This window comes from Tetrao urogallus, assembly GCF_951394365.1.
Source record: "Tetrao urogallus genome assembly, chromosome: 6".
NCBI lineage: Eukaryota > Metazoa > Chordata > Aves > Galliformes > Phasianidae > Tetrao > Tetrao urogallus.
In genome coordinates, this window is record NC_136819.1 from 53,416,936 (window position 1) to 53,443,608 (window position 26,673).

General features: G+C 38.2%; 1 protein-coding gene across 1 annotated transcript in view; it reads right to left on the reverse strand.

Annotated features, from left to right (window-relative positions):
• Nucleotides 1–26,673, reverse strand: part of SYNE2 (spectrin repeat containing nuclear envelope protein 2) — a gene marked incomplete at its 5' end in the record, with an annotated part of 154,318 nt that overhangs the window by 108,312 nt on the left and 19,333 nt on the right. Inside the window, 25 exons of the mRNA XM_079537488.1 lie at nucleotides 249–448; nucleotides 1,612–1,724; nucleotides 2,328–2,493; nucleotides 3,210–3,410; nucleotides 4,631–4,732; nucleotides 7,001–7,162; nucleotides 7,844–8,002; nucleotides 10,240–10,390; nucleotides 10,931–11,110; nucleotides 11,966–12,564; nucleotides 13,986–14,133; nucleotides 14,578–14,735; nucleotides 15,583–15,706; nucleotides 16,299–16,417; nucleotides 17,535–17,610; nucleotides 17,877–18,088; nucleotides 19,252–19,407; nucleotides 19,563–19,697; nucleotides 20,623–20,796; nucleotides 21,056–21,214; nucleotides 22,991–23,164; nucleotides 24,424–24,588; nucleotides 24,744–24,931; nucleotides 25,094–25,190; nucleotides 26,190–26,346. Of these exons, the coding sequence (XP_079393614.1) occupies nucleotides 249–448; nucleotides 1,612–1,724; nucleotides 2,328–2,493; nucleotides 3,210–3,410; nucleotides 4,631–4,732; nucleotides 7,001–7,162; nucleotides 7,844–8,002; nucleotides 10,240–10,390; nucleotides 10,931–11,110; nucleotides 11,966–12,564; nucleotides 13,986–14,133; nucleotides 14,578–14,735; nucleotides 15,583–15,706; nucleotides 16,299–16,417; nucleotides 17,535–17,610; nucleotides 17,877–18,088; nucleotides 19,252–19,407; nucleotides 19,563–19,697; nucleotides 20,623–20,796; nucleotides 21,056–21,214; nucleotides 22,991–23,164; nucleotides 24,424–24,588; nucleotides 24,744–24,931; nucleotides 25,094–25,190; nucleotides 26,190–26,346 (4,275 nt within the window). The remainder of the gene's footprint in view (nucleotides 1–248; nucleotides 449–1,611; nucleotides 1,725–2,327; nucleotides 2,494–3,209; nucleotides 3,411–4,630; nucleotides 4,733–7,000; nucleotides 7,163–7,843; nucleotides 8,003–10,239; nucleotides 10,391–10,930; nucleotides 11,111–11,965; nucleotides 12,565–13,985; nucleotides 14,134–14,577; nucleotides 14,736–15,582; nucleotides 15,707–16,298; nucleotides 16,418–17,534; nucleotides 17,611–17,876; nucleotides 18,089–19,251; nucleotides 19,408–19,562; nucleotides 19,698–20,622; nucleotides 20,797–21,055; nucleotides 21,215–22,990; nucleotides 23,165–24,423; nucleotides 24,589–24,743; nucleotides 24,932–25,093; nucleotides 25,191–26,189; nucleotides 26,347–26,673) is intronic.

A 26,673-nucleotide genomic window follows, 5' to 3' on the forward strand; every position in this document is an offset into this window, starting at 1 on the left:
TTAGCTTATGGATAGTTTTAAGTACCCTGGTTCATGTCACTGAAACATGCAAGCACGTGCTCCCATGAAATACATCACTGTATGCTCCTATGTGACACTGATTCTACTATGTAGAGAAACATCACAAGAGGAATATAACAAAGCACTCAGTAAAATTTCGTTAAATCGTCACTCACTATGGCTGTTTAATAATTAATCCTTTTCTATCACTTGCGATTAAAATGTCAGAATTGACACTAATTCCATACCTATTGAGCTGCTGGAGAGAAGTACCAAGTTCCTTTTCCCGTTTCTGACACTTGGATATCAGCCTTTGTAGCTCTGCTTCTTGATCTCTCACACGGCTGCTAAGTTGGTTAATGCTTGCTTTGGGCAAGTAATGCTTCACTTTATTCAGCAGAGTCTTAACCTCTTGGATATCTCCATCTTTGCCTTCAGAAGTGAAGTGCTGAATGAAAGCACAAACGTGTTGGTGAAAGTTGCTATTGCACAACAGCTCACACAGTCAGGATGGCCGAGCGGTCTAAGGCGCTGCGTTCAGGTCGCAGTCTCCCCTGGAGGCGTGGGTTCGAATCCCACTTCTGACAAGTTGCTACTTTTTTTTTCATGATGGTGAGGTGAGGCACTGGAACGGGTTACCCAGATAAGTTGTTGATGCCCCATCCCACCCCAAGGTGCTCAAAACACAGGTTGGACAGGGCTCCAGGCAACCTGACCTAGTGAAAGATACCCCTGCCCATGGTGGGAGCCTTGACCTGACCTAAATGGTCTTCAACAGTGCCTTTCTGACCCAAACCATTCAGTGGTTCTAGGATATTTAAGCTTCAAGAGTACTTTGACCCCAGTTATCACCAACATGTCCTACATTCCTCTTTCTGACAATGACTGTCTGTTATTCATACAGTTTTCTGATTATTTTACTTTCAATTGGAGGAAATAAAGACAACAACTTGGATTTCATTCATAGTGGCAAAACAACAGTCAGAAATAGGCAAAAGTAGCATTCACGTCTAGCACTGACATCACCATGTCTTCTTTTGTTAAGCTGCGATTGCTTCTTGCCCATAGTGCATTTTTGTCTCTTTTCTATTGTTCCTGTCTGATCTAGAGTAAAAATTCATAAAGTGAATTCAAGTTTCCCACATTATAATCCAGTACAGGTCAGAATTTCATTTTAACCTCTACAGAATCATAGATTCATTAAGGTTGGAAAAGACCTCTAAGATCATCTAGTTCAACTGTCAGCCAATCCCTGACCATGCCCACTAAGCCATTCCCTGTCATATCCCATGACACATTTGACTTTCTGCATCTTTGCACACTGAACTATGCAGTTAGGGTCCACTGACTTACATTAATTACTGTCCTGTCTCTTACATGACCAACTCTGAGTTGAATTTGAAAACTATATTATTCAATTTTAACTCAGATTTACTTTCCACTTATTGTCCCAATACTTCATGTTGCATTAAATGCTCTTTGGGCCTGAAGTTACAAATCACATTATGTGAATTCCCAATTATGTGAACTCCCCAGAATAATCTCCTGTGTAAGAAAGTAAAAGTTCAAGGTGAACCAGCAATAGAAATTAAGAGTATTTTAATACTTTACCTTTAGTTTCTGCAGTTTTTCTTCCAGCATCTGTTTTGTTTCTGAGGGGTCAAAGCAGTCCTTCAAAGACAGCTGAGTGCTGCTGAACCAATCATTAAAATTCTTGCACTGACCTGAAAAAAGACATTCCAATTTCCTTCATTAATTGTACTCTGAAAAAAAAAAAATCCAAATCCCTATTTAACATGAACATTTCACGACAATTAATAATAGCGTTTATCAGTGCTGCTGTCAGAGGCTGTTTTTCACTATACACAATGTGAAAGAAAATGCTTTAATTAATACTTCTTTTTACTCAACATTTATTGACAATAAACATAGCTATATGTTTAATAAACTGGGGAAAGGATGGTCCAGCAGTCACAGCAGTTTCAGTAAATAAGACCTGGAATAGCACATTATGAATTGTTCTCCTTTCTACACAAACAAATATTACTCATCTGACAATGAGATTACTTTTGTATCTAAATTAAAAATAATTGGAAAAAGTGAATATGTTTTATTTTTTTTTATACATTTTTAATGAAATGTTTTGACATTTGTTCCTGAATTTTGTTGGAAACAGAAGCCATTTTTGTCCAAATCCTTATCTTGGTACTTTGGCAATAAATTTGTTTTTGACAAGGAACCAAAATCAAATAATTTTGCAACAAAACTGATCCAGTGGATACCTACAAACTGAGAAAGCTACCTAAATGTGAAACATGTTCACTTACGATTCAAAACACCAATAAAGTGGTCCTGAAACACGTGTTTTTTCTTGTTAAACAAATCGGTGACACATTTAAGCTGCTTATTCAATTCATCCACATCGGGACAATCCGTCTCTTCTTGGAGTAACGTCACATGATGTTTTTGTTGCAGAATTTTCTGATGTATCTCCTAATGTTAAAAAAGAACAGATGTTTACTGTACAGCTGCCTTATTACCAATCACAGATTTTTACAACATGGTTTATTCCTGCTTGTACGTCAAGATAATTTCTTAATGTGCACTGACAGTAAGAAAGCATTCAGTAGGTAGAAATAAGAACTGAACTCTACTTGAGTCGTGTGTTTACATCTCTATGCATAGATAATCACACTTTTGTGTATAGTTTTCATCACACAGACATGTGAGAGGCATCATAACACAGTATGTTCCAGAGCACATAATACCTAGAACCAATAATGCCTTAGCTGCCATATGCACTATTCCATTCCTAAACGTTTTAGGCTGCCTGTAAAGTCCCTGCGGACAGAAAGATGACTTCAGGATAACCAGGAGATTAATTATTGGAATAAAGAATTAAATAATTAATTTCCTTATTCCAATACCTGTGAAGACACAACCCAGTACTGCCACGTCTCCTTCAACATACCTTTGCAATACACTGCTGGAATTTTTACCACTAACCATTTTCAGTAGCTGCAAGGGTTAACTAACTACATCTGATAACATCCAGTGAAAATGGGTTTCTACGTCATGTTTCCATCATCTTTAGGAAGTATTCCAGTGAAGTTCTTCTCTTGAGTTACTTTACCAACTTACCACAGGTACACAGAAACAATTAACAAAATTGTAGAAGATGTGTAAAAGATTAATTGGTGGCACACTACCTCCAATTTAGTAAAGATCTCTAAGGTGTCGGAAGGGGATAAAGCTTTTAAAAGCGATTCAGTCATTCCAATCTGTGTCTTGGCCAGATCAAGATCTCCTTTTAGCTCTGCTGTATTCACACTGAGTTCACTGGTACGCCGCTTCGTTGTCAAAAGGTCTTTTATTAACTCCATTTTTTGCACAATAGATGATCTGATAACCTTCACGTTAGAAATAAAAAAAAAATAATGTCAGAAGTTAGAGTAGATTGATTTCCTATCATGCTGCAGAACTGCACAATAGACATAGAAAGCAATTACATGAGCTGCAGTCCAGACACTTTAGCCACAGTTTGTTCCCTCCCACCCCACAAATGGAACAATAATACAGTAAGGAGGAATGATCTCTGTTTATCTTCATTAGTGATGCATGTACTGATTTGCCACCAAATTTATTTGTTGGTGTACTCCAGCGTTGACCCTCAGCTGAATAAAAGCCTTACATGCCTTTCAGCTGCCAGGGTAAAGAGAATCCCAGATCCCTTGTGCGACTCATCTTCCTGCAGAAATCCCAGTGGGGATTTCCCACGCTGACTCTAAAAACAGGCAAGGAGAGCAGAGGTGGGGAAGTCTGGCCCAAGGCTAACAACTACGGGGAACAACCCTTCCCTTAAAGCTTCTGCAGATTGGCATGAGACACCAACTGAATGGAATCACAGCTACATCATAGTCCCCCATCCCAGGGGGCTGAGCATGTCTGGTGCTCTTGAGGAATATACTGCATGCAGTTGCTACTCCAGTCCTAAGCATTTCTGATCACTTCACTTCACACTTCTGACTTCACTGTCTGTTGAGGATAAATGCACAAATAGCCAAACTAAGTCAAGCTCAACACACATCTGACAGGGAGCAGAAGCCTAGGGAATCTTGGTCTCAAACAGTGGAGAAGGACTTATTCTTTGATGCGTGATGTTAACACAAAAAGACGAATGTTTCCTTGTGAAATCCCAAAGGAAAAAATAACATAACAAACACCCTTAGTAAAAACCTACACACACACATAAAGGTACAGTTTAAAATAGACCAGCAAGATGCTGTGTTGACGGGATCCACAGAGGGGATAACAAAGTCCCTCTGTGCCATGCTCTTTGCCAATAGGAAAAAACGACATGCTGGCATTTTTAGGCAGGACTGCAGAACAGTTGGATCAGGTCTGAGCCCATAAAAGGCACACGACAGAAGCTTTTGTGTTTACAATGGCAGGTTTGGTTCTGACAGCTTGAGAAAGACAACAAATGAAGTGTTAGTGCTAACAGTCAACAAAACATCCACAGTTTTCTTTGGGCAAGTCAAACCGAGAAATCACTGCGGCAAAAGTGATGCTAGAAGCAGGTCTTGTAATCATGAATACCAGCACATCAGCTGTAAAACCATTTTCCTACCTGGAGCTCCAATGGAGGTTCATTACTATTTAGAAGTTCTTCTATCTCAGCCACTGTGTTGTCAAATTTCTGGAGTTTCTGCTCCTGGACACATAAGCATGCCTAATGGTGGAAAAAACACTTCTATAACTCTCTTTCATTCAAATTTAGTTTTCATGTTTCTGTTAGAAAAATATATTTCTCATTTTCTGATTCCTTGTTTTAGCATATACAGCTCCCATTGGTCCAACAGCTGCTTACTCACAGATTTTCATTTTAGAAATTTAGGTTGACACTTTTTGGTTCTGGGGTCAGAGATATTCCGGGTTTCTCAGGCAAAAGTAGCTGTCAGCGCAAATCTAGCATAAATTTAACAATCTTAACTATTTTACTTCTATATTAACCAAGCAGAGTTGTGGGAAAATAATTTTTGTGGGTTTGTTTTGTATGTTTGTTCTAAGCATTTCTTAATGCTTTTCTTAATGCTTACCAAAAGGGTAATACATCTTGAAATCTTCTCATAGACTTAAGTCAAGAACTGATCCCCTGATTATGCATTTTGGTAGGGATGAGATAAAATAAAACATACCCTGCATACGCTTTTTTATTATAAATCTCCATGTATATAAAAAGATCTCTACTTGTTAGAATGGATTCTGGAACCATCCAATAATGTGGAAGTAAAATATCAGCTTCAAATTATGAAACATGACATGCCAAAAGTAGTCACACTGCGCCTGATTCCAGGATCCCAAATTCCCTCAAGACAAAATTTTCTATTGCAATCTCTACACAAGGAATCCTCAAGACCCATCCAGTCCCTGCAGCCCTTAGAAGCACTTCCATTTCCATCATGCCTACAGGGGAAAGGACTTCTCTGACATTACACATATTGAAACTACTTTTAAATAGTCAAAAAATTCATTACTCAGTACTTTTGGATAGGTTTCAGGAAAGCACATACACCTGTGCTCTGCTGAGTGGTCACAAAGGACCCTGGGTTTCAATCCTGTGTAACATTGCAGCACTGAGCTTCTAATTCCAATTAATATGTTTCAAAATGTATATACATACATATATATAAATAAATAAACAAACCTGGCTCCTTTTGGAAACTTCAGAATTTACAAAACTACAAATGCACGGAATTTGCCTTTCTCTCCTGCTATTCCACTCGTACAGCAGTTCACGGGAAAGAGAGTTTCTCTCCCCCCTCCCCTTTCCCTCCTTTTCTTTTGAGAACTATCTTCTTGTGCAAGAGCAGTGGAGGAACCTCAGCCACCTCCAGTACAGCCAGCCCTTCCTGTGCACCAGCAGGAAGGCACGTCGGAGGCACGGTCACATCACTGTGGGCTTCAACAGTTTCCAGGTAACAAAATAGCTCTTAAGATGCAGTTGCCAGATGGTGTATTTTTAGTGTAGCCCTCAGGGACCTGAACTGCCCCAGGTTAACTCTAACAACACGGTGGAAAAACAATAACAGAACATCCACCTGTGCACAGCAAGCATATTACTGTTTCACTGGGAAGATGCACATAACAAGAACACCTTAGCTTTTTATTGCTCTGCAAGTTAAAACAAATGAGCAGCACTAAGAATGATAGCAACAGTTCTGCAGTAAGCACAATAAAAAAACAGGGCATTTGTAGTATATAAACACTGAGAATCAGCTGCCTGCATATTTTTAAACTAGCAAATATGGGACTTAGTTATGTTTCAAGCCCACTCAAGCAGGAAATTACTCCTGTATAGTAGAGAATGGCTGTAGCTACAAAAGAGCAGCACAGTTGGTCAATTATGACAGTAAGGTCAGAAGTTAAAATACTCATCCCCCATATATGAGGCTCTTCAATGACAGAGAGCTGGTACATGTATTTCTACATCTACTGCACCCCTATTCCTAGAGGTAATGCTAGAACCTGTGTGAAAGGGGCAAGAGCAGGCCTTGCCCAGGCTCTACTGATGGATGCCTGCCCATGGAGATTCTTAGTAACCACACACACTCTTTTCTCTCTTCCCTAGGTACAAGGAAGTTTGTGCACCATTGTACTTAGTCCATAAAATCCCAGACTTCACTGTTATGTTCACACAGTACAAAGGGATGAGGGGACTTCTGTAGTGTAATAAAGCATTTATAGTGCTGCATTAATTCTAATGATTTAATATATCCACTAAGCTTGTATAGACATCTACACATACATATTAGTTTCCAAGACCTGCATCTCCTATATATTATGCACTGTCTTCGATGAAAGTGTACAGGGAGATAAAACTGCAAATATCAGGACTTCCACTGCTTTTGCAGAGCTCATGCCTCTTTGAGATCTGCATTTTTACAGTCAGAAGTCCACATCACTACAACATGAATTCAAAGAGTTTCATTCAAATTACCTTCAGCTGTGTAAGGTCCTCATCGGTCAGACAGCGGCCTTCCGTGTTCTTAAGTTCTGCATTTGCCCATGCATCGATTGTGCCAGATAAACCAAGAAGTTTGTCCCACAAAGCCTGAGCTCTTCCCAAATTATCACAATAGTTTTCAGTTTTTTCATTGATCTACCAGGAGATTTATACACGAAAAACACACACGGATACACAAAACATTGAGTTATAATCCAAAAACAAAGGCAGCGTAATAAAATCTGAGCAAAATATAATCTGAGCACCTACATAAACAATATGTGCAGCAAGGGAAAAAAATCTCATGTGTCTTCACAGCAAACCAGTCATGGAGAAGATATTTAAATCCCTGCTACACATGTCGCTAAACACACCAATCAAAACGGCAGCTTGCCAGTTTTAAGGCAGGTTTAGGAAGGAGCCTTGCTCATTAATGTTTATCTACTCTCAGTAAATGCCATCTAATCTCAGTATTGATGCACTGCTTAGACCGACTATGGCAAACATTTCTCCCCAACAGCACCAGCTTTGTAATTCTCCCGACTGACTCCAAAGTCTAAATGCACTGAAGTTGTTATGGAAGCTTACAGATTCATGCTGAAAGCACAAATGTTGCCTTTCTGCACTTCCCACAACCATTTGCTGTTAAGATTGCCATGATATAAACTATCAAAATCATTACACCAATGCACACTCTGTAAACTTTGCTCTGGATTTCCTTCTTAAGAATCTTTGCCATATTGCACTTAATTTATTCCAAATATTACACATGAGTCAGAATCAATTACTGTAATGCACAGCGGATAAGACCACCCCGATAATTTACTTTTTACATACATCCAGCCATCTGTCCACAATGATGTTAGCCTCATTCTCAAACGGAGGCTCCTCAAAGCTTCTCATTTTATTGAGCTGGAATTGAAGGTTTTTGCAGATCTGATTTATTTTGTCTACATCTTCAGCACGATCATTAAATTCCTCTTTTGCCTCTTCAATCTGTGAAAGAGACCAAGAGCATATTTGCAAGCATGTTTGCTTAAAACAGTTTATTCAGCAAAACATTTTAAGTGATGTGCTGTTACTTTCAGGTTAGAGAAATAACAGCATTACATGAAATAACCTATTTTACAGAATATAATGAGACTAGCAATGTATTCTCTGCCACTGCATCCCTGCCATGCTGATAAGAACATTTTCCTCTTCATTCTGTCACTGCTGGCAGAACAGCTGAGTGAGAACTATGGATAGTATACTTCTTACTGTGAGACCTAAAAGCACAGCTTGATTTAAAAGTAACAATCACAAGATCCAAGCAGACTGTATATCCAAATACAGCATCTCCGTTACAAAAACAAGCAAGTACAATGTAATAATTATCTTACGTCCTCATAACCTGGCACTGGGATCCCCAGGTTCTGAACTATTTCTATAAAAGCTTAGATTCCACTTCAGAATGGTCAAATATGCCACTGCCAGAAATAAAATCGTCCATTTTTTCTATTTTCTACTTAAACACGAGACAGCTTCTTTGTGCTTGATTGTAACGTCAGTGTTTACAAACAACACGGAAACCTATTGGAAAAGAAACACTGACCTCTAGCGTTAGGCTACTGCAAACTGTAATTCGCAGAGATGAGAAGCATCTCATCAGACAGAGCCTGCCAACCAGAGACCAGGGGAGGGATGGCAGAGCAGCACAACTCTCAGCAAGGCAGATGATCTCCTCTGTTACCGTTATACTTAATTACAAACAAGCAATGAATACTCAAAGACATGTCAGTACTATGCAGCAGCTCTTGCAAACTTGCATTCTGAGAGTGGCAGCTGCAAAACAGGCAGAGGAGTACGAGCTGTAATCTAAGCAAAGGGGCTCCAGAAGGTTAGGGGCTGGGGCATGCAAGCAAGCTCCCCTGCAGTGGAAGCTCAAGCAACATGAGGTGCCAGAGGTCCCGCTGGTGAAATCAGAAAAGATCCTGCTCAAGCTGAAGGGCAGATGATGCACACGAGCACCCACCACGAGGGAAGAAAATGTTTGTGCTCCTTCTTAAATTTAATCATCCCAGGCACTGGCTGAGAGCAAACGTTCCTGAACTATGGTTGGTCTCTCACCACAAAGCCAAAAATGGCATCTAAACAGCTTGTCATGTAACCCAACCAGGAAAGGTGAAACCTGTTCACCAAAATGGTCACAATGGAAATGCTGCTAGCTGTTCCACAATCCATTAGCTATGGATGCCTATATCCAGTACTTGCATTCATTTACACAAAAATAATGTAGCTAGAAGTCAAGCTTTTATCTGAACCACAACACAGTTTGGTCAGCAAAGTCAGTATGACATCAGAGATTAATGTTGAAAACACAGCTCAATAAAATACTGAATTGTCAGGCCAGCCAAAACTGTTCTGGTTCCCAGAAGTCTGAATCCCAGTGCAGCTTCATGTTGGCAACCCCAAGCAGGCTCTGTGCAAGTTGATAATGATTACAGCAAGGCACACGAGTACCAGTCTTGGAAGCAGAATCGATCTGTCATGGTCCAGTCCTTCAGTGGCTGTGTCACGCTGACACAGCCTTACAGCTCCTGTTCTTCAGCTTCTTTCTCAGGGTTAGCTGAAAATCTCCATATAGCACTGTGCAGTGCAGACAAACCCTGCAGCCCTGTCTATGACCTGAGCAGGGAGAGGATGCAGATCCTCATTCTTGGTTATACGTTACAACAACAGCAGATAAACAAGCAGCCCACAAGGAGTTACATTAGATATTATTTTTGCTTGAGGCGTTTACAATGCTTTAAACCATCTCTTCAGCAGTGAATAGATTTTGTTGCTTCTCTATAATTGCAAACTACCTACTAGAAGGTTTTTAACTTGATAGAAAATATAAAAATGTTCTGAAGAGTATGGGTGAAATAAGTCTTGCTGCTTTTGAGACGTGGGTTTTGTTGTTTGTTTTTTTTTTTGGCAGAACAAGATTTCATCTTGTTTTGGTGTTGGATCAAAACCGTTTTTTCCGTTTTAGATCAAAATCCCCTTTAACAAGAACATGATTTACTAAGTAAAGCCGGTCATCAATTCAAATCAGAGTATAGTCCTTAAAAGTACTTTGGAAGCCAAAGTGAAAGCAAAGACTTAACACTTATCCTGAAGTCCAGGTATACAACCCTATACAACGGAATGCTCCCACACTCCCAGGAAAGTTTATTCATGTGACTTTTCATTAAGTTCCTTTCACTCACCTTTGCTATCAGTCTGTTCAAATTGTCCTTCCCCATGTATGAATTTTGCTGTGAAAGCACAATCTCCTGTTTATGGATGATGCTGGTTAGACTGCTTTTGCAGCTTTGATACTGCTTCAGGAGCTCCAGAGCCCTCGCACACTGCTCCTGGCTATTGAAAAAAAGAGATCAACTATTTACTGACTATGCATAAAAGGAGCAGCCTAAGCCTCCTACCTGCTTCTTTCTCCTACATAGTATGTATAGGGAGTCCAGACTCTCCTCTGCTTATCAAACAAATTTCCTTAGTTCCTTAGTTTTTTTCTGACTCTAAGACAGGTGTTCTCTTTGATTTGGTTCAGACTGACTTCTTTTTGAATGCACTGGCATGAAAACCACAGCAAACATAAAAGACACAAACAGGCAGAATTTTCTTTTTGATACCTATGAAGTTCAACATATCACTACATAATGCTTACACGACAGGATTGTGATTCCTTAAAAATAAATAATATTAATGAGCTTTGGCTGCAAATTTATATGTACCATTCTTGGCATTATGACATTCTACAGCATTGTAGTAGTAACATTTCCTACTGCATCAGAATTTCACTTACTTTGAAGCATGTTTTTAAGACTTTTTTGCTGATGCATTTCATAAGCAAACTTCTCACTTGTAAAACACTATTTAAAACACAACTGTTTTCCTTACCATTCAGCAAGCAAGAGTTTTGTATCCTCCCACGATCTCTCTGTAACTCTACATTGCTCATTTGATTCTTCTGCTTTTTCCTCTTTCATCTGCAGGAGCTTATTAGCAATTTCTCGCATAGATTTCATTTCAACAGCAGAACAATCTAATTCCTTTTCCAATTCCACTAATGACTTTATCCTTTATTAGGAAAAAAAAAAAAAATAATGAAATACAGGCTTATATGAAAGCAAGTCTTGATTTTTTTTCTATAAATGTAATTACCAAAGCCCTCTAGAATTTCATCCTGAGCTGAGCACACTTACTATATTCAATGACATCATAAAAAGTGTGATTTCATTTTCAGATCATGAAATTCGACAGTCTGCCAGAGGAGTTATACTGATCTAGGAGCCGTTTGAGAAAGCAACCCCAAATTTTTTAGGGCCAATGAGTTTTGTATGAACACAGTCAATTATTTTGTATGAAAATGTGAAGTGCACTCCAGCTACCTTTAAACAATGTCTAAGAAAGGAAGTTATGGCATAGTGTGGGATTTCACAACCATAAACTCCCCTCCCTGTTTCCCCACACTAAGACTGTAGTGAACTGTTTACTCATCATTTGGAAGGCTGCAGAGAACTCCTCTGAAACACCATCTGAGATGCAGGAAACGTGAGTGACTTACTCAAGGTATGGTAAAATAACACTATTACTCAGAGGTTTAGATAACATGTCGATGCTCAGGGAGAAGAGCTATCTCCCTGTTTGAGTTTTGTTATTGAAAACTATGACTGTAACAATCAGCCTGCTCCTATTTCCTCTTCATCAACCGTACTTCAAAGAAGCACATACATGGTGTTTAAAACAAAATAAATGGAAAAGCTTCCCTTTTTTAGATTCTAAATCAGAGAATAAACCACAATTCACAGTCTTTCAGTGCTATGAAGAGGCTTTAAGACACAGTCAGATTTCAGTGTTCTACTGCAAAGAGTCATTAGAACCCCTGAGTCCATCGAAATTACTTAATTACAAGAGCTTCAAAAAACAATTCACCTTTGTTGAATAGCTGGAACTGTTGGATCCTTCAAACCTATTTTGTTAATTCTATCACGTAGATCCTGAATGTTTTTAAGGAGCTCCTCATTTCTGGTGGAAAAAACCTTGTATAAATCATTTCCCTCCATAGGCATCTGTTCACTTGAGTGATCACCAGTCACATTTAGCTCTTCAGATAAAGTTTGAACAAGCTTTTCGCAGCTAGTATTTCTCCCACACTCAGCATCTTCCAAGCAGATATCAACTGTTTTCAAGCGTTCATCCAAACACTGAGCCTCTTTTGCCATATGAGAAAGTTCTTGTGCAGCCTCTCTCCATGTTTTTCCTTGAGTTTCAGGTTGGCCTAAGGGATCCATGAGATGTTTGACAGAAGACTTAATTTTCCTCAACGAGGCCATAAAAGCTTCCAGATCTTTAAGGACTGTCTCTCGGATTTGCATTTTACGGCTCATTTCCTCAAGCTGGTTTTGATAATAAAACATAATTTTACTTGCAGCTTGCAGATCTATTGGATTAAATTCATCGCTTGCTGAGCTATCTAGGTGTTCCAATTGTTTGCACACTTCAATCTGATTTAATATGGATCTCTGTAGCTCCTGCAGTAGAGAAAGACATCAACAGTGTTAGTAAGTGAAAGAAAGTCTGTATCCTGTATTCAAGCTGAACCAATGAAAAACAAATTCTACTGATCCAAATATAACATATGTATAAATATTGTTAAAAGTGTGAAGGAGAACAGCTTTTGGAATTTGGTGTTTGGAATTTCCATTACAATTTATTACTGTGGAAGATCTAGCTACGGAAATAATATCAAATTTGACTGATTTGATAAATCTGTATCACTGTGCCTATATGTTCAGTTCACCGTTTGCTAAGAGATAACATCATGTTAGAAATATAAACCTAAGTCTGTATAAAGCAATCTGAAGTCATTAATGCAGAATGCCTTTGTCACAGCAATACAGTAGATATGCTAAATAAAGTGGTTAAGAAAGAAAAGTTGTTAGTCTGGATCTTGGTGAAGGATGGGTTAAAAGAGAAAAATCAAATAAAATGGCATTCCACAGACAGAATTTGTTCAGCATTATGAGAAAAGCCCAATCACCTTGCCAGCAACCAGATGACTAAGACAGAAAGCTGATGAGAGTCCTGGGACTTCGGAGTACAGGCGAGCACACAGATGACTGCTATTGCTGCCACCTTTTATGCTTGCTTTTTCTATGTTTTCAGAGGAGATTCACATACATCTAAAATCTCCTTGTGAAGCCTGCTCATTACCTAGTTAAAGGATTATGCAGCCCTCAGATGAACAGCAGTACAGCAGTGTTGTGAAACCCCAAAAGCGCAAAGCTAGGAAAAAATGCAGGATCCTTCCAACCTGGAGTCATCTCAGACAAAGCGTGCACATGAACTCAGCCCCAGAGCCTGAGAGACTGAAACTCTACTCAGCTTGAGAGCCAAGAGCAGACAAACGCAAACTTTCAGTACTGCGTAGCAGCCTATGTGTTCAGAAGGAACAACATATCAGGAACAAAACAACATCCAGCTCACCTAGCAGACAGAGCAGAGTCTAGGAACAAGATACTGAAAGCAGCTAAAAAGCCCAACCCTGCAGCACACTCAGATCCCTCAGCAGATGTGATCGAGGCAGCTTACTTTAGCTCATTAATTAACACCACATTACTTACATCACATACAAAATGACATACAGCCAAGTGGGGATAGCATAAAACTGTAGCAAAGGGAAGTCCTGACCAAACATTAAATATTCATTTAATGCTATGCCTTTTACAGCAGAGTCTATCAAGGGTGCCTATCGGGCTCTACAGGAGCAATAGCATTTGAAGTAAATGAATTAAAATGTGTTCAGACACAAATCAGATCAAAAGTTTTGGGAAGTATTGTGAATGGAGCAAAAGTCCTAAGTGAGAAACCCTACGCAGTCCTCTAGTTCCTAGAGATATTAAGAATTGTCCTGGTTGGGATGCTGTCTCTGCATATCAGTCTTTTCCCTTACCTTTAGTTCTCTGTAAGCAAGATCACTGTTCACCAGATTAAACTGCTGGATTCCCTTTTTGTTCAGCCGTTGATCTAACTCACATAGAAGAATGGACTCATTTTCTATTGGTAAAACAATTTCCAAGGCAGTCCTTAAAGAATTAGTTCTATAAGAAAGGTAAAAAAAACACAAATTGGGAAAGTAGCAAGACAAGACACCTGACGTTTTACAGCATAAAAAGCGACAGAGATATTGTGATTGACTGCATGACTGATCCAATTCTTTTTCTTCCTGAGGTCAAACAAGTTTTTCCATTGATAAATATGAGAAGCAGAGTGAACCACGGCTCATTTAACCTGAAGGTAGCAGGAAATAAAAATGAGGTCAAGGATACTGCAGAACTGTTACACTCTGAGCTTCCTGAAGAGATTCACACTATCTGCCATGCATAACTAAGAAAAAGATATGTCTAATGAAGTTAAAACAAAAGGCAGTTAACACTGTTCAATACACAAACACTTCCTATAACACACAGCTATTCACTCTGAAACACACATTTTACTTACAATGAACAATTCCTTTGCTAATATCATGAAACATTATTTTATACCTGGTACTTATAATATCCTGAAGTTCTTTCCATTCTCCTTCTAGTTTGCCTCTTGTCTCAGAAATAGCAGCTTGCTTCACTTCGTCCACAAGGTTTTCTAAGCTAGATGAGATGTTTCCCAATTGTGCCCAACCAGAATTGATATCATTCTCTACCATCTAAAAGACATGCAGGGTTAATTGATTTAATATCATTCTGTGCAACAGAGTGACTAGTTCATTAAATGACAGTCACAAGAGTTCCTATGGAAAAAGCTGAAAACATCATCTTTAAGGGTTTTTTTTTTTCCAAAAAACTCAATTTTCAGCTGCATGTGAATCTGTCAGCTTTTTAGAATGAAATTTTCTGTGTGTCAGATACATGCCTGCACTACGTTTTAGAAATGTTTGATAAGTCTGGTTCAATCATTTTTAAACAAGAATGAATAGAAAATATCTCATTTTAACTGTTTTTGAAAGAACAAAATTCAAACTTCGAACTGAACCAAGTTCTAACACACTAGAAAGCTTCTGTGTTCATTCCAATGGAAGAGTTGAAAAATTACAATAATAAAATCTCTAACACCAATAATGTGCCTTGTAACACCACCTTAAGTTTCTCACAAATATACTGAAGTTCTAAGTCCTGGAACAGTTTCATTCTTCATGTCCACCACTGACATTTGATGGTTTACTTTTGAAGACTCCTCCAGCCTGGCCATGGTCCATCACTTACCATTCCTGCTATCTATCTAGCTATCTGTTTGTTGCAGTTGTTCTTTCCATTAGATCTTGCAAATTACAAACTGATAGCCACCAATTTCTTCTTTTAGCAATACTGGCAAAATTCCACTGCTAAATAGGAATTAGGCTGTGCTAAATGTTAAGCCCTCAGTTTCTCTCTGTTTTCAATAAACCTGCTTGTAAGGATGCTCTGTATCCTTTGACAGCACCTATAATGCATAGAAGGTAAGGGCTCTACATGTATGGCATGAAGTATGTTTTTAAAAGATGAAGTCTGTCTTACCTGTAATTCAAGCAATTTATTTTGAAGGCATGAAGTGCCTTTTATTTCATCAGTAAAGCCAGATGCTACTTTATCTCTGCTTACTTGTAAAAGTTCCTCCAGGTTCCTTCTTTGTGTGTTATAGCTAAAGAAAGATACAATCACTTTCAGTGTGAGTATTACTTCTAGCTTAATGGAACACAGCAGAAGTTGGACGTTGTCAACCAAGACTGCCATATAAAATAAACAGTTTGTTGCAAATGCACATTTTTACCTAAGTTGCAAATGAATGGGCATAAATGAATAATATATACAGTGGCTGGGACATTGTTTGCATGGATAATTTTCATGTGCACATGCCTTCTGGCGTTCTTTGAATTCAGTTTTATAAAGGTAACAATGTGAAGTATTTTAAAAACTTGTCTCTTTTCCTTAATGTTGTTGTATTTGGTGTTACTGGTAAGGTGGATGCAGATTTCTCTGTTCCAAGGAAAGAGCAGAAGAAAAATTGTAATAGCTTTAAGTGTTCTTCCTATAATATGCTGATATTTGTGTCATTTAGGTACTACAGCACTTCCTTATCCAAAGCAAGGAAACGTTAAGTAAGCAGAAGTAGAGCAAGAACAGAGTTCTTCATATCAAAAGTGCATCCAACGTTTCATAAAGTCTATTAACTTATGAATATCTAGCACTGTATCATCTCTTAATATACATGCATTTTAACTTATAAATATTACCTCTCTAATAAAGCTGGTGTGGGCGAATCACTGCCTTCCTCAAACATCTTCTCACAGCTTTCTCCATTGTGATGCTTCATATCTGTTTCCAAAGCCGTATTTTCAGAGGGTCTTGATGTCTAAGTCAAAAACAAAAAAGATAACAATGACTTCTGCATCACACTGTGCCAAAACAGAGAGAGGATCAGCAGATGTCTGTAATCTCCTGAAAGAAGCAATGCTTCATGAGTGCCAAAGGAGATGAGAGATACCATTCATGAACACAAGGTGTGCTTCATCTCAACAATGAGCCAAAAAAGCAGATTTTAGAAGACTTGCAGCCAGATCATACATTCCTTCCACACTAATGCTGGCCCTCTGCATGTGCAACCGCCCCATCATAACTCTGGCAATCACCTTTTGTGTGAATTTTTGCTGCAGAAACCAAAAGGCACTGCCTTCTGCACCTTTTTTTTAGGCTGCTTATACCACATCACTGTGCACATCTCTTGCTCTTGATTCCAGAATAAGCTCCCCTGAGTTTCATGTCAGCTGACACCTGTTACACACTTCATACTTCAAATACCCACAATGGAGCAGAATTTATCGTTGTTATCAGGAACAATATAAATAGTTTTGCAAGAGACCTTCCTTGATAACAGACACTTCCTCTGCATCTGCCAACTTAACGTAAATGCAATGGAACCCTTCCAACAGTCTGGATGCTGTCTGATGAGCTACCTACAGCCTCACTGCCATGAATGCTTATCCTAAATGAGACATCTTCTGTGATGTCCACATCATAAACAGTAATGTCTTCTCTCTGAATTTTTTTTCTAAGAAATTACATGGATTCTGTTTTTCCCCTTATTTTTCTAAAGAAAATGCCTCCAACTCTTCACTAATTTTCTTCTCTGTGTCCTTAGAAATTTGTTCAAATTACTGGGCCACTGTGTGGGATTTAAACTTCAACACAGCTTCACATATGGCTCTTTCAGCTGAAAAGCACTCTTTAGCAAAATATAACACAAGATTGAAGGTTCACATATTTTCAGGATGCTTAGGGCTGTTCCCTGTATGTTACTTTTGAACATGTACTCTTCCTAGGTTCCCAAGTAAAACGGGCTTTTGTTCTGCCACAAGAGTCCAGAAATCTGCCACAATAAGAATAGCAACAGAAGCAGTCAGTTTTTCTTTTTGTCAGTAATCTCCTCTAGACGGAGCACTGTCTCTTAACAGTAAGTATTGACTTCTTACCTCCTGTACTGAAAGGAAATCAATTTGTTGGGTAGAACTGGGCTTTTCTCCATTCTCAGAAGCAACAATGGAGCTCCTATGGTTTAAAAGAAATTTCAGCTTAAGAACAAAATATGAAATACAGAGGTGAAAAAAGAAATCCAGGCTCATGATTAAAACCTAACAGTGCAGCTGTGTGGAAAGGTAATCAAATGCTGCTAGACTATGAAATTCAGTATTAAATGTTTAAAAAGTGAAGTTGCCCTTAGTAATGTACATGGGAGTACATTCACAATATCACAACATCTGCCCACATGTCTGATTTTTACAAGGCCACAACACATCATGCATTCAGTCACCCACTCTTTCTTGGATGGCTGTCTTCTTCCAGCATGAGACAGCAAGGCTGTGTAAGTATCTGCCACGGTTTGGTGAAGCTTTTCTAGCTTTTGTTCAGAGTCTGCAGCAAATGTTTGTAGCTCTGGGACAGTTTCTTCTGCTAGTTTTCCCAATATTTTAAGATCCTCTAGTGACTTGCTAAGTTCTTTCAGGCTGCCTTCATGTGAAAAAAAGGCCTAAACAATGGAAAATAATACATTAATCTCATATTAAATCGTAAGGATAGGCAACTCTAATTATTCTTATACATTTTTCTGTACATTTTTCACATTGTCTTCTCGGATGAATGGATTTAAAGTATAAGCTGTCAAACCATGAGAGAAACATTTATCTTCCTTGATATTTTTCTCAAATAAATCCAAGAAAGAAACCGGGATTTCTGAGAATGTGTTCCCCAGCTGCATTTCCAAGTCTGTACTCACACTTGATTTTGAAATTACTTCTGTAACTACAACTTTAGCTACTTTTGATCCCAAGTCATCTGCACACTGACATTTCAAATACTGACTACAGAAAAAAAAAGAATTGGAAAACGTATTTTAAATACTCCCAATCAATGACTTTACTTTTGATGCTGAAATTAAGATACATTAAAATCTAAATATGAGCAGAAGTAATGCACCTAAGAATGTTCCTTTTTCTTTTCAATTGGATATTTACTATTGGGTCAGAATAAACTCACTGAAAGCAAACACAAAAACTGTGCTTACTTCAGCAAAGGCCAGAATTTCAACAGAGAGCATTTTATTACCTTTCTAAGTGGTAAACTGGCCACATCAAAACATATCAAAGAGGATGAACAAAAATGCTAGCAGCAATGAAGCGTAACAGCCATCGCCTACGGAGTATGCAAGATTCACGATGCCCCAGCAAATGAAAAATTAAAGCCTTACATCTAACTCTGATTAATTTATATGCTCCACAAAGTGGATCTACTGCACTGTGAGAAAATACTCTCACTTGAAGAAGCATCAATCTTATTCAACAAAACAATTGTAGCAAATCACAAACACAAAATCACTTCTTATTTTCACACTTTGCACAAATAAATCTGTTTTATGCCTCAAGACTGTCCTAAAAAAAAAAAAAAAAAGAAAAAAAGAAAAAAAAAAGATAACATCTATGCAAAAAGGAGGCAAATAAAGAGGCTATTGTCTGCAGTCAGAAAGTCAATGAAATAATTTGACATAATTTTGGAGGCCTCTGCTCTCTGTTTACATAACACAAGGGCTCTATTTCACAAACACAAGCTACTACATCCACTAAAGGAAGCAGGAGCAGGAAGGACAATGCATTCAGAAGGAGAAATAACTGAGCAGAAAAGGAAAGGGTCACGTACCTCATGTTCCTTGATGAGCCCTTTGGTTTTATTCATATTCAGGAGTTTCTTTTCTTTTCCTAATTGCTTATTGATTTTTTTAAAAGTTGTGTTAAATTTCTTTTTTTCCCTTTCTAATAGGAGCTGGATGCAGGATATAATTTCATTATGAACGGCCTGCAAAATTCAGAACACATTATCTCTGTGAGATGGAGACACAGCATTACAAAGCAAATTTAAGTCTCAGAAAACAATGTGACAAAAAAAGTGGTTTCCAAGATGCCAAGCATAATGACAACAGACAGCGGAGTCTCCTTCCAATATTATCTCACCTCCCATCTTTTACGAATATCTTCACTCTTTTCTTCTACTACCAGCTTTTCCTGATCAGATGAAATATTTTTCAGTTGTTCAACTGCTTTAAAAAAATTGTCAAGAACTTTATTGTCCAGAGCATTAAAAGCTTCCTGCAAAACAAAGCAGCATTAGAAAAGATAAACAGAACTGAATGTAGCTTATCAACCTAATAAAATGTCATCAGTAGCCTATAAAGGATACATATAAAATACACATAGATGGCGAGTATGGGCTGGGATGGCCCTTGCATGACTGAAAACAAGGGCATTATCCACTCTTGCGTATTTGCAAAAAAGCTGCAGACGCTGTCAAAATATGTTTTATAGACAAAAGCAAATATTGTTCCTTTAAGACCCATTCTAGGGGAAAATGTGGTACCAAAGAGAAAAAAAGACTAAAGTTCCTCAACTCTGTTCATGACCAGAGAACACACACAGCCATGTCCCATGTCTCCCAGAAAGCATGTGAAAGGTCTGCACTGATGCAAGGGGACCCCGTGAGCTCTGTGCAGCTGCCAGCATAGGGCAGCCCAGAACTCACTGTGCAACATGAGGCAACACAGATATTGGGTGTGTTTCCATGTTTCATACCTCACTAAGGACCCCTTTCACAGATCAGAATTTTGACATCTGACACTTTCTATACCATTTAGCCACTGGAAAAAGAAGTGGAGATTCTGCGTTTATAATCATACTTTAATAACTTGTCCAAGAATTCAGGCATATGTTTCAAGATGGAAATCTTAATTATTAATCAGGAAAAAAATTGTGGTAGCTCAGAACAGGGATCTGAGAATGATGGAATAATTTAAGACAGGGCAGTAAATAAACTGGTATTCAGATTCGTATTTCCTCATTCAAATTGTCTGCCTGTCAACATACACTAACAAAACTAAACTAAAAATTTAGTTTATAGTCAGCAGGAAAAAAAAAAGATTAAAGACTACCCCAAAAATTCTCATATTTTTCTCAGCTTTTTAGACATTAAATGACACTAAGAAATAATCCACCCAGCTGGCTCAGAAAACGAACCTACCTCATATCTTGAAATATGCACTTCAGGACTTAATTTTTGACTAACAAGTTCCACAGCTTTTGAAATGGAAACCTCAATATCCTTCTGAGATTCTTCAAAATTAAGTAAAGCTGCCTTTTGTGAGGGTTTCTTCTCAGATTTGGGCAGGATGTTGTTCACGTCACTCATGACAGCCTTGAAAGAAAGAGACCTTTCAGAACATGTGCAAGTTGCATCAATTATGTAATGTGATTGCTTCATAACATCACTCAAGTTTTTCAAGTTGAGATACTGATCTTAGAAATGTTCTAATTTCTGTCCCTGGCAAGAGTCTAGGACATAGATTCCAACAGTATAACCTTTTTTTGTTTTACATGAATGAAAAGGAACCTTCCTAATCACATAATGCTAAAAATTGTGGGTATAACGTATAATAACAATAAAAAAGGAGTACCTCTATTCTGTCTCTGGCTTCTTTAATTCGTGCTGGCAACCCAGCGATGTGACAATGTTGTTGGGACATCTGACTTGAAGCATTCTTCATCAGAGATTGCAATATCTCTTCTACTGCCATAACTTGCTCTTGGCATGAAATTCCCCTTGCAGCCAAGCTCTGGTTGAATGAAAAGCATTAGAAGTCTTCACAGTATTTACGCCTTTTTGTTTAAAGAAACTGAATGAAAAAGCCAGCATTAATCATGCATGGCCAATATTTGCTCAAGAACAAAATCAGATATCCCAACAATAGCCAGTGTATTTTGCTACAAAGTCTCTATGTAGAGAGAGTCTGCTGCCATCCACAGGGGATTCTGTTTGCTTACACATTCTTTCAACTCAATGTGATATCATCAGTACTTTGCCTCAGACTCAATCAGAAGTAACTTTTTAAACACAGTCTCTCATCTGAACAGCCTACCAAAAGCACAAACCACACATTTGGATATGCATAATCTGATCGTGAAGTCATCCAAAAGTAAGCACATAATCAAGACTCAGACTTTCTTGTGGTAATGAGTGCCAAAAGGCAGGAAGCAGTTGGGTATTTTGCATGCAAAAAGTAGTGTGCCATATTTAAATATTTATCACGAAATGTCCATATTAGAATTGTTTTGATCTATGAATATTCAACACATTTTCCTTTTTGAAGTTGTGAATTAGCATTCTTTTAATGATAATCAGTGCTTTAGGGGGTCCCTGACCTACTGTGCTGAGGACAATTAGTGACCAGATCTCTTCTTCTCACAGACATAAAGGCACAATATCATTCATATTTTTGGAAGCTGTCAGGCTATCTTTACTTAATTCACCATTTTTAACAAACTGGTGCTGTACTGCAAAATGAGGATTAGTTTATAAATATATGCCCAAAAAGATGAATATATTCATTTCATAGCCTCACACTTCCTAATTCCGTAAACTAACAAGAAGGCACAAACTCAAAGTAAACTACAGCAGTTACTGTACATAGATTTAATTACTGAAGAACATCTGTGTTTAATCTTAGCACTTGGACAGAAGAAATTCAATGAACCCTGTGGCCACCTTCCTACCGCTAGACTATACACAATTCTGTGTTGCAGAAATAGGGAAAAAGGAAAAAATGACAGTGCTTCTGCTTCTCTAGTGCAAAGCCCAGTGTCTTTGTTCAGTCTCATCTTCACTGGCAGGACAAGAAAGTAAATAAGACATTGCTTATTTGCTTATTTAAATAAGACATAAGCTTATTTGCTTAAGTGAAGCTGCAGAGTTGGACATATGTATTTCCAACCTACCCTTTGCTAGGGAGAAACAGTAATCTCTGGCTGAGAAACAGTGGATGCAACAGACAGAAATGGAAGTAACAAAAAAATTCAGCAGTGCTCACTGTGGATATTTAGAACAACAGCCTGTAAACTGAGATACACAGATTACCCTAGATGCTGCTGCAAATACCTCAGGTATTCCAGTTTTTGACAGGAATGCATTGAATACAGCCAAACTGTCCCAAGCAAGGATGCATGATAGAAAGCACTGTAAATTCCAATCTCAGCACCTTCCAAAATTTCAATCTGCTGCAAATGCTGTGCTGCACATGACTAATTAATATCACTAGAGAGCAAGCTACCAATCAGTAGCAACAACAGCACTTCCTTGTCAATTATCATCTGAACACGCATATACCAGAAGACTCATTTGTAGCTAGTTCATCTAGGACTGATTCTGGGAAATAATACCAAAATACTACCATTGGTTGACTTTCTACCACCTCTTGTTACAGCATAAAATCTGCAATTTTTCTCCATTGATGAAGGTGCTTTTTACCCAAGTCATAAATCCACTCTGAAAGATGAAAATCTGATGAACAAGTATTTTAAGCTGTATGTGTGTATGAATGTATTCCCATTTTCACCTGCAAATATTCCTCCATCTGAGGTTCCACAGGTGTCTTGTGACCAATCTCACTGAGCAGGCATTCAGTCTCTGTGGCCCAGCTCTCTACACCTCCAAGGAGCTCTTCAATTTTCTCCATGCCTCCTGGAAGCTCCTTGGCCTTTTCAGCAGCGTCTGTGTTCTCTTCACCAAGCTATGAACAAAGAGTAGGGTAAGACGTTCACACTCATCATCAGTCCACAGGGATCTATCCACTACTCCCCTGTAACATACAGTCATCAAATTTACTTTCCTGCTTTTGCACTCAACAAGCAATGAAGGACAAATAAACACCAAACTTACACTGGTAAATAAATCACCCAAGGCTTGATTTTTCAACCCTGGGAGCAGGTAGGGCAACACAACCTGTGCCCACATGGATTTCCCCTTCCCTATAAGAAAGCAGCCACATCCACATTACAATGGAGAAGAACTCCTGTGATACAGCATTTCCCAAGTTATGCCAGGGAATTGTCAAAGGGAATGATAGCTGGTGTTGGCCAAATGGTGGCAATGGTTGAATGGTACTGATAGTCAGGCCACATTTCAAGCATTTGCCCGTGCACTATGTTGACCTACACATATTTACATAATGTCCAGTGCAATACCAGAAAAATAATCCCTTCTGTCCTTAAGCACTTACAAGACTGTCTATTTCTGCTTCCTGAATTACTTCCTAAAAACATCTCTTGAAATGTTAATAATGGCTTTTACATGCAACTCCAGATTTCCTCACTCTTGCAAATATGCCTCTTATTAACATTCTCATTAAGCTCATCTCCCACAGAAATACTGTATTTCTTTGCCATCATTTAACATCAGAGCAGTATTTTAATAAATGTCATTGAAAGGCTCAACTTAGAAAATTAAGAGCTCTAACAGTCCCAGATGGAGTGATAATGCTGCTACTGTGAAATTATTCTAGAAAAAGTAATATACATAACATCAAGCAGACTGTATAGGAATTTACTGCCACCTAAAAACCTGTCAAGTGAGCTGGTATAAAGTTGAATAACCTAGAAATATCCATGCAGCTATAATTACCTTTTTCTAGATGAAGAAGGGATTACAGAATTTAGCAAAGGTTCACAAGCTCTTAATAAATGAAATATCTCTATCTCTGTAACTAAACAAAAAGCTTTAACCTGCAATAAGTTATCCCCTTTAAAGTGGTTTTAAAATTTTGATTTTAAAAATTGGTATTATCTAGATTGTTACAAAGAGCATTTAACTGTGTTGCAAAGACTTACGAATGGGATACCTCTGTGTACTCTCTGTTCCTCTTGTTTTAAAACTGGAAATACTCAGCTGACTGAAAAAATTTATTAAGCTCTTACTAACAAGCTGATAAGTTTAGAAAAGATGATTTTGAAGGCTGCTTGTCAAAAGGGAATTATGAAACTGTTATCTTACAAAGCGTGTCTTCTTGATGAATTTAGCCCATTTCCTATTCAGTTTTTTCAGCTCTTTGGCAATATTCGACCCAACTTGCTCTTTGCTGACTTCAATGAGATAGTTTCCAGCTTCATTTAATGAACCATGCACTGAATTCCAGTTTGCCAGCACTTCCACAGGGACCTAGAGAGAAGCATTGAAATAATTTCAAGCAGAGCCCAGCCACAAGTTGATTTCCAAAATGAGGAACAGAAAAGCAAGTACAACCACTGTCATGTAAAATGTTTTCCTTCCAGGAGTCTCTGTCCATCGTGAGTAAAACAAATCCAACAACATACCTCTACTGGATACTCATTTTGTTTTTCTTCCAGCCATGTCTTTAGTAAGCAGAGGTTTTCTGTGTAACTACTCCAGGAAGACAGGACTTTTTGTAGTGTAGTGTTTACATTGGAAATATAGTCTTTGCACATCGAAATCTTTGACTCCACTGTCTTAAAAAGTTTGCTAATTTCTTGAGGATCTCCAGCTAGGATATCAAAAAGAAAGTAATGTTACACATTTGGAAACAGAGAGATTTATTCAATAGAATTAGTACTTAACAGAAAAACCTAAGTGGGGATTAAAACTAGAGACAGCATATCAGTTCAAAACAGAGGTTTTCATTATGAGTTTATGTACAGGAACTTACCTAAGTCAAGGTTGCTTAAGTTTTTGTTTTTCAAGTCTTCACAGATGTCAGCAGCAGTTTCCAGCTGTGTGTTAAGTCTCTTTTCTTCAATGAAATTCTACCCAAAGTGAAAAAGAATTGGCACAGGTAAAACTAACCCACATAAAACTTAATGTTAGCAAATACAGGTTGGGACACATTTTTTTTGCAATGAGGCTGCTCGGAGTTGAACGTAAATTAAACAAAGCCTATCCAGCAACTCATCTAAACTCTTTAGCCTGAATTTGACCTGTTTGTTTTCTGCTCACACAGAGAGTAGCTTAATGGGAAATATAAACTCTGGAATGCCATTGACTGAGTCACAGCCATATATGAGTCAGAACTACTTATTTCAAAAAGATTCACTACGATATGAACTGGAGATGAAAAGGGAAGAAATGGGAGTAGAGAAAGAGACTTATGGTTTGAATATTTACTTAGGGAATGAGTGGGTTGGTCCTCAGGCTCTTAGGTACTCTAAAGTGCACCTTACTCCATGAACCACAACCACAGAAAAAACGTAGTAATAAGTATTTATGAAATCAACTACATCAAGAAACTCAGCACAGATTAATGCTGTATTCCCACCTCATTTATGGGTAATGTTAGTATTGGAAAGAAAAAACTTAAAAAAAACTTAAAAAAGAGAGGGACAGAGGGACATTTTGTATAACTTCTTGTTGCCTTCTACTAGGGTTCTGATGAAATTTCCACTAATTTAAGTAGGGATTTTCCAGCATGAAAAGTTTCAGAGAAACTCTTCAGAAACTTCACATTTTGAAAGGATAATAAGATACTTGTTATTCAGCACCCAGAAAAGCCAACAAAGCTGGCAAATGGGCTGAAAAGCATATTCTATGAGGAGAGGCTGAGTACATTTGGGTATTTGGGTTGTCTAGAATAAAGAAGAGGCTAAGGGGTGACCACATTGCTATCTGTGGTTTCCTGAGGAGTGAAAGAGGAAAGGGAAGTGCCTCTCTCTTTTCACTGATGAGGAAGAACTCAATTTTGAATCAGAGAGAGTGAAGAGGAATTATTGTTACAGTGTGATTACGAAAAACAATTATTTTAAACTTACATTCCAATTTTCTAGCAGTGATTCCACAGATTCTTTTGTCCCATATTTCACATCCCAAATATTTAGCTTCAGTGTCACCTCATTGGCAAATGCTGAGCACAGTCCATAGTGGTATTCAAGAAGGGAGCTGGAGTTTGTGAAACGAATATCACTGAATCTGCAAACAGTGAAATGTTCCAAAAGTTGACTCAAATCATTGGATGCAGAAGGCATTAATGTATAGAGATTTTAGCCTAAAAATCCTGAATAACATATATGTCCCACGTCACATCCTCTAAGTTGGAAAGATATGGAAGGGTGGACTATTCAGCAGATAAGATCTTATGAATGGGAGGGAGTCTAACTTTTTTAACATAGTCTAATAGTGATAGGACAACTGGAAATAAATGGCTTTAAACAAAAAGAGGGGATATTAAGGTTGGATGGGGCCTGAGACAGCCCAATCTAGTGGTTGGGACCCTTGTCCATGGGAGGGGCTTGGAAC